The sequence below is a fragment of the Etheostoma cragini genome, chromosome 1 (genome assembly GCF_013103735.1).
Source record: "Etheostoma cragini isolate CJK2018 chromosome 1, CSU_Ecrag_1.0, whole genome shotgun sequence".
Taxonomy (NCBI): domain Eukaryota; kingdom Metazoa; phylum Chordata; class Actinopteri; order Perciformes; family Percidae; genus Etheostoma; species Etheostoma cragini.
Genome location: NC_048407.1, coordinates 8,116,049 through 8,123,852, shown reverse-complemented (window position 1 = coordinate 8,123,852; position 7,804 = coordinate 8,116,049). Strand labels below are relative to the sequence as shown.

Below are 7,804 nucleotides of genomic sequence, written 5' to 3'. Positions count from 1 at the left end.
AGTACCATCCCAAGAACACCATCCCTACTGTGAAGCATGGGGGTGGTAGCATCATGCTCTGGGGGTGTTTTTCTGCACTTGGGACAGGGCGTTTGCACTGTATTAAGGAGAGGATGACCGGGGCAATGTATTGCGAGATTTTGGGGACAACTACCTTCCCTCAGTTAGAGCATTGAAGATGGGTTGAGGCTAGGTCTTCCAACATGACAATGACCCGAAGCACACAGCCAGGATAACCAAGGAGTGGCTCTGGAAGAAGCGTATTAAGGTTCTGGCGTGGCAAGCCAGTCTCCAGACTTAAACCCAATAGAGAGTCTTTGGAGGGAGCTCAAACTCTGTGTTTCTCAGCGACAGCCCAGAAACCTGACTGATCTAGAGAAGATCTGTGTGGAGGAGTGGGCCAAAATCCCTTCTGCAGTGCGTGCAAACCTGGTGAAAAACTACAGGAAGCATTTTACTTCTGTAATTGCAAACAAAGGCTACTGTACCAAATATTAACATTGATTTTCTCAGGTGTTCAAATACTTATTTGCAGCTGTATCTTACAAATAAATAGTTAAAAAATCATACATTGTGATTTCTGGATTTGTTTTGTTTTTTAGATAATGTGTCTCATAGTGGACATGCACCTACGATGACAATTTCAGACCCCTCCATGATTTCTAAGTGGGAGAACTCGCAAAATAGCAGGGTGTACTGTATGGTACTAGCAGAGGGTAAACGCCATTAGACACAAAAACATAAGAGCCTCCGTTTGACTCTGGCTTTTTGTTTACACAGTAGGCACCGATAATACTGACCCAGCCTGTTTTAATCTAGCCCTGGTTTTCTGTTTGCCCTTTTTTTCAGAAATTAATTTTACTAACTCGCAAAATTGCTTTGTAAGGAACTTTATACTGTTGAAGCTTACTAGTCACTGGTAAGATGTATGGTTGTATATTATCTGAATGAAAAAAAAAATATTTTATAATATTTTCAATTTTCCAGCACTGGCCTAATGGGCCAGCTGGTATTTACTGGCCGGATGTTTGTTGGGTCTGTGTCTTTTCAGCATATTTCAGTGGTATACCTCTTTCACACCAACTACCAGGGTTGTCTGAGGTTCAACCCTTCTTTTGGAAATTCAATCCAAGCCAGTCTACATAGGTATACATCTTGTCATGACATCAGAGCTCACCTGGGTCAACCTGGGAGCAGTTCTAGAAATGAGCAGGGCTTTACACCATATACTCCTGTCACGCTGTATACAAGCAAAACTAATGTTTTGTAGCTGAAATAGTTTATTTTGGTTTTGCAGTGATTACGGTCTAAAGCACAAACTAATTAGCCATCAAACATTTCTCAGATGATTTTGTGAGGAGTGATTTCTCCTCTTCTGCATATTTACTGCAGCTGGAAAGGAAGTAGGTCAGTCTAGTATCAATTTTTTACTATTTAAAGACGAGGTGAGAAGATTTCTCTTCATTTGACTTCCTTAAAAATAAAGTTGGTTTGATAAAAACCCTAAATCTGAGGGAAAAGGTTCTCAAAACAAGTGAAATTATCTGTCCATGCAGCAAGATAATGTCACTTTACAAGCTTGCTTGATTTAAGATTATAGAGTAAAGTTAAACCTAAAACAAGATAAATTATCTAACACTTCTGTAAGTTTTTTTTTTATCTTGGTAAGAACCAAATAATTTGCAGTGTGGCTTCACAACTTATTTTATAAAAAGACAGAAAAGAAAAACTCCCTAGCAGCTGCACTGAACCTGACAAGTGTCTGTCTCATACGAGCGGCAGTGAAGAGAGAATGAAATTTAACTTATTTTTTCTACTTCAATGGCCTACCAGTTAACACAGAAACAATCAGACATACATTAAAATGCCCTCTGTAAATACAGTATTACATGCGCTATATAAATACAGCACATTTACATTTACATGCTTGACCTACTTTCACTTAACTACAGATCTACGTGATCGGCGTAACGACTGGAGCCTGACAGTTTTTTAGTTTTTTTCGGGGGGGAGAGCTAGTGTTACTTTTATGCTAAATTCAAAAAAGCTATTTTTAAAACACTAAGAAGGATCAACACAACATGAGACTATAATAAGTATCACAAAGGGCTCTACACATGAACTCAGCATTGAGAACATTTTGGAAACAGAGTTTACTAAAAGAAACGTTTTGATCAACCCAGTGACGCAGTTGTTCTTCCGGTCGCCGTCCATCTTGCCAGTCAAAAATAGTCAAGGGAGGAGAGTAAACATGGAAAGCTCCTAAAGCTTAGGTCCATGTAAATGCACGGATAATTTGTTGTTCTGTCAGTAGTGTAGTTGAAAAAGGAGCCTCATATAAGAATGAAATTTCCCCTATGGAGTAGCATTCAGAGATCACCTTTTTGACTGGGAGAATGTCAGATAGCGTAAACAACTGCACAATACAACACAAACAATGTTGTCAATGCTGGAGTTTGTGTGTAGAGTCCCTGGTGATATTTTGAGCAAAGTTTCATGTTGTGTTGAACCTTCTTAGTGTTTTAAAATAATAATATATAATATATAATAAAGCTAGTTTGACCACAACTTTGCTTGTTTGAAAGCCATGATGTCTCTCAATCATGGTTGGGCCAAATTCTCTGGGTGGGCAAAGCAGAAAAAGGGGAGGTTACCTCGCCCTTTATTGACCCTTCTGAGCTTTCATTTTCTCAAAAGGCAGAGCAGGACACCCAGGAGTCGTTTTACACTTTTCACCATTTCTAGCCACTGGGGGCTAGACTATAGCTACTATAGGCAAGCTGGGGGAATGTTAAAAAAAAAAACTGGTTAAGTGACATTTTCATGCCATGGGACCTTTATTGGAAATAAATAATGAGACTGGGCAGGTTTGAAGCTGTAGCTGGACTACTTGGAGTCAGTGAAATGTGGCAAGACTGGACTCACACGTCCTGGGAAAAAGACACATGTTATCAGACAGATATGCAAACGTAATCATGCTGCATGACAATGATCAATTAGTTATGTGTTTGATATGATTAAAAGCGCAGCTTCGTTATCACTGACATAAACACATCAGGCAAAATAATACTGTCTTGTCTATTTACTTGGCCATATTGCTTTTTTGGGTAATGTTTATTTCCATAATTCTACGTGTTTGTAAAATCATTATTACACACGTTATGTGTTCATGTGCAGTGATTATGGATTAGCACCACAGATTACAAGTCATGAGGTACTTACTCTTTTCAGCGGCACTGTGCTTCTGAACCAGTTATAGTCAGGAGACACTTTAATCTCGTCCATCTGGGGACACACAAATTATACAGTTAACGCTAGAGTCACTCAGGAGACACTTTAATCTCGTCATTATGGGGACACACATACATTATACAGTTATAGTCAGGAAGCACTGTCCATATGAGGACACAGACTGTCAGGAAATGCAGTGTTTTAAACAGCTAACCTCTTTACTAATTCCGCTGTTAGCGTTAGAGGAAGACAAACACCTGGCACTTCTATACTAGCTGAACTGCTAGCTGTTGGTGTGCGTTAGCTACGTTTAAGATTTAAAAAAAATCAACAGTTTGTGGCCGTTAACACTCGTTACGGGAAGAACTAAATGACTGATTATAGCAAAAGTTATTGACTGTGTCTAAATAGGATTTACGGCTATTATTACCGTGTCCGTTGTGGATGTTAGTCACCGTGTCCGAGGAATCTCATCCATATCTAGGTAGCATTTCCTCCAGCTGCCTGCCTGGTCATATGACTACAACTTCACACACTTCCGCAAATCTGCCACCGCCTACCTAACGCACAACACGCAGCTGCGTGCCTGCCTGCCTGTCTGTCTGTCTCACACACACACAACCTAACGAAACCACACTACACTATGGAGGTTAGCTAACTAGCTACAGTCAGAGACGGTTTAGAACCTCTTTGCTATGGTGTACAGAGCTGTAGCCTTTCGTAACGGATTGCTGTCAGACTGTATATGTTACGTCTACGCATGCGCACACAAACTATTCTCAGTTGTCGGTTATCCATAATGTGTTCGGTTAGAGTTCTGTTTAGCATGAGATATGGAATATCTCTGTATGCTTACTGATCATGTGTCTTTAAACTAACCAACTGTCTACTGCAGGCCCATGCACACATAGACGGCAAAAGGGGCTTGAGCGCCTACCTCTTTTCTTCCTGGATACATATTTATTTAAAAAAAAAAATTATAATATTTGTAGCCTGTATATACAGTATATAGTTGGTCTTAGCCAACTGTAGACCTATACCTAACCATTTCTTTCTCTCCAAGGTCCTTGAGAAGGTAGTCACTAATCAGTTGTGGGATTTTCTACATGGCAATAGTTTATTTGAGGACTTTCAGATTTAGAATGCATCATAGCAAAGAGACGGCAATGGTGAAAATGACTAACAACAACTGCTGCAGACAAAGGACTTGTCTAGTTACTAGTCTTATTAGATCTCAGTGCTGCATTTAACACTTTTGACCACACCATCCTGTTACGGAGACTGGAACATTTAGTTGTCATTAAAGGAATCGCACTACGCTGGTTAAAGTCCTATTTCTCCCTATCAATCTTAATTTGTTAATTTTATAAATAAATCTTCCAAGTACCCTAAAGTTAGCCATGGCGTTCCACAAGGCCCAGTGCTTGGACCAATTCTATTCTCCTTATATACTGTATGTTTCCTCTAGGCAATTGTATTTGGAAACACTCAATTAACTTTCACTGTTATGCGGATGACACCCAATTATACTTGTAAATCAAACCAGATTAAAGCAGTCAAACTAAACTTCAAGCATGCATTAAAGATATAAAATCATGGATGACTTACAGTTTTCTAATGTAAAACTCTAACAAAATTGAAATCATCGTGCTGGGCCCTAAACACCTCCTAACCTCATTCTTCTACTATCCTTTACTGGTCTCCGTCCCATAAACAGTTAAAGAAATGGACCAACAGATCCCGTTGTTCTGGACGGAGACCAGTGAAGGAAAATAGAAGAACGCTTCAGATGGAAAGTCATTCACTGTCAAAGTGGCGCCAAAGTGACATGCGTCACTATGCAACATGTAGCCTACAAGATGCTAACAAGAGACTTCTTTAATATCAATTAAGTAAAATTGACCTACTTAACCAAGTTTGTTTACTGCTGGCCACAAGTTAGCCTCAAACACAACATTATATATTATTGTTTATAATGAGAAAAGTTTTTCCTATTATGGATTTCACAAATTTCACCAGACATGTTATGTCATAAACCATATAAATCTGAGCATGCGCAACTCACATCTGCACTCGACCGGAGCCGGTCTGACTTGACTCTCGTCGGCTATGACACGTAATGCCTTAAACTAGTGATAGACCGACTTATCGGGCCGATATTTGCTGCTACGTTCGCCAATTATAATGTCACGGCATTAAGCCTATTTAAAGAGAGGCAACTCACATGCAGATCATGCCCTGCCCCTCCACCAGTAGCAAAATGGCAGTCCTAAATTACAAATCAAGCCCTTTATGTCTATGAATTCTTTTCAAGATTAAGATTTTCTTAAATTATTTAAATGTGTTGACAAAGGACATTTAGTGATGACATGATTGTAACTGTCTCATAATATGTCTGTAAATGATGCATCGTCAAGGCTGTGTTGTAGATGTTGATGAAAGCCTTTTACCCTTGCACTGTTAACCATTGCCAGTGCACCCATCCATATGATGCACATTGCACACATAATATGGGTGATATGAATTTAATGATGATTGCAGAAGTGACACTCATCTGTGTTTTTCTTTAATATGTTTAAAGAAATGGCAGATCAAAACAAATCCAGTGTGGCAGGGTTTACATTTTTCTGATGTAAATTGAGGGAGCAAAAGCAGTAGGCTCCAAATGTATAGGCTCAAGAAAATCGACAGCCCGTATTGGTAATCAGCTAAGGCTGATGAAAAGAAAATCGGTATTAGCATCGGCACAAAAAAATCCATATTGGTCAATCCCTACATTAAACTGTTTCAATTAGAGCATGCGCAAATCAACTTTCATTAAGTGTGACACGTCATGCCGTAAACCGTTTAAATCTGAGCATGCAATTCACATTTGCACTCGACCCACATCGGACAGTGACAACCGTGATGGGAGTAAGATCGTTTTTTAAACGTAGGAAAGAAAATATCATCACTCGTCTCATAATCAGTCATGTTCACATTTATTCATGATATAAAAGAGGCAAACACCCAACTGGAAACTGCACACACTGCAACCAGACAGAAACAGTTGAACAAACCAACAGACGCTTCAGAGGAAAAGCCTCCCCAATAGCAGCCAAGGTATGTCACAACATCGTTCAGTTTTTAAGAGAAATTGAACAGTAAAGAGAATCACGTTTTTTCATTTGTTTTGTTGTGGCGGTATTGCGCCTATAATTCATTGGTTTGTCAACTGCCAATGAACCATGAAGAAGAAGAAACAGCAGAGATGACGGCAGCTTGCTCCTGTGAAGAGAGAAAGAATAAGGTTTGTCGGTACACGATCCGTCCTGCCTGCACGATCCGTTCTGCGCATGCGCAGATGATAATTGTGTTTTACGAGGCTTCACGATCCGTCCTGCACATGTGCAAGATGGCCGAGCATTCATTCTCGAAAATGAAAAATATTTCAGTTTATTTTATTTTGTACCTTTGAAAATTAATATTGTTTGTGTTGAGAAGGCAGGTTGCCAGGCAGGTTGCCAGACAGGTTCTCCACTTCCTCAGTTACTCTGTTCCTGACTAATTTATTCTAATATTCCATTTTTCAAAAGGACTGCCTTTATTTCTTTCCTGTTTGAAGAATCTATTTGTATAGATCTCAGTCCTTCCACAAAAATCCAGTTTTTTTGTTTGTTGCAAAAATCCTTGATTATGCGGCACATTTTCTTTAAAAATTCAATAGAATATCTGGGATAATTATGCGATGAAATTGCGGGCACTTGGAACAACTGCGGTTTGATGAAAAAAGGAATGTGTTTGTAATGTTGTGTAATTGCGTCCCTTCATAACATTACCATGGCAACAGGGGAAATGGCTGCCTATAGTGTAAAGTAAACACAACATTTTTCAACTTACTGTTAAGATATTTGTGACTTTTAGCAACAAAAATCATGCAAGCCACGCATTATTTTGCATAAAAATGCGGACTTTGGCTGATTTCAAACGAGTGCATGTTAATGTAACGTGTAACAATAAAATGAAACATGATTTGAGGCTTGTTAATGTGGTGCTAGAATATTCTTTTTACTGGCCTGGGCCCTGTATTTGTCTTGCAAATGTTTTATTGTTTTATTTTTTTAAATGCTTTGACTTTCCCTCAGTCAAAAAGAATTCCCATTCCACATGTAATAAATGTTAATGTAACAACTCCTTTATATTTTTGGATTGGCCACCACGTAAACACTTCGTAATTCATAGCCTGGCGTAAACAATTATAAAAAAATTAAAAATAAATTAAAAAAAAGATTACATGTTGATCACTTAATAATAATGTCACCTATGACTGGTACACAGATGTCAGTACACAGTTTTGGTTTACATGTTGAGCACTTGTGAACTACAAAAAAGTCTGGCCTACAAAAAATGCTAATACATAATTTTCTATATATATATATATTTTCTCTGTTCTGTATATGCACCTCTGGTATTGACTTTTCGTATATGTCCATACTGGCGATATAATTGTTCTCTCTTAATAAAATGAAAAAAAAAAAAAGCTGTCCGTTGTGACGCTTGGCCGTCAAGTGTTCCGACGCATGCGTGGTACCAA

General features: G+C 38.7%; 2 protein-coding genes across 6 annotated transcripts in view; one reads left to right on the top strand and one right to left on the bottom strand.

The window, feature by feature from the left end:
* spg21 (SPG21 abhydrolase domain containing, maspardin) overlaps nucleotides 1-3,936 on the bottom strand; it is a 15,251-nt gene extending 11,315 nt beyond the window's left edge. For both annotated transcript variants that reach the window (XR_004657204.1, XM_034875965.1), the window contains exons 1-2: nucleotides 3,662-3,936; nucleotides 3,223-3,285 (exon numbers count right to left, since the gene is read on the bottom strand). Coding sequence is in view for 1 of the 2 variants with exons in the window: in XM_034875965.1 (XP_034731856.1) it covers nucleotides 3,223-3,285 (63 nt within the window). In the remaining variant the exon portion in view is untranslated. The remainder of the gene's footprint in view (nucleotides 1-3,222; nucleotides 3,286-3,661) is intronic.
* A 2,506-nt stretch (nucleotides 3,937-6,442) lies between these two features.
* pdcd7 (programmed cell death 7) overlaps nucleotides 6,443-7,804 on the top strand; it is a 6,186-nt gene continuing 4,824 nt past the window's right edge. For all 4 annotated transcript variants that reach the window (XM_034873879.1, XM_034873873.1, XM_034873866.1 and 1 more), the window contains exon 1: nucleotides 6,443-6,520. The gene's annotated coding sequence lies outside the window, so the exon portion shown is untranslated. The remainder of the gene's footprint in view (nucleotides 6,521-7,804) is intronic.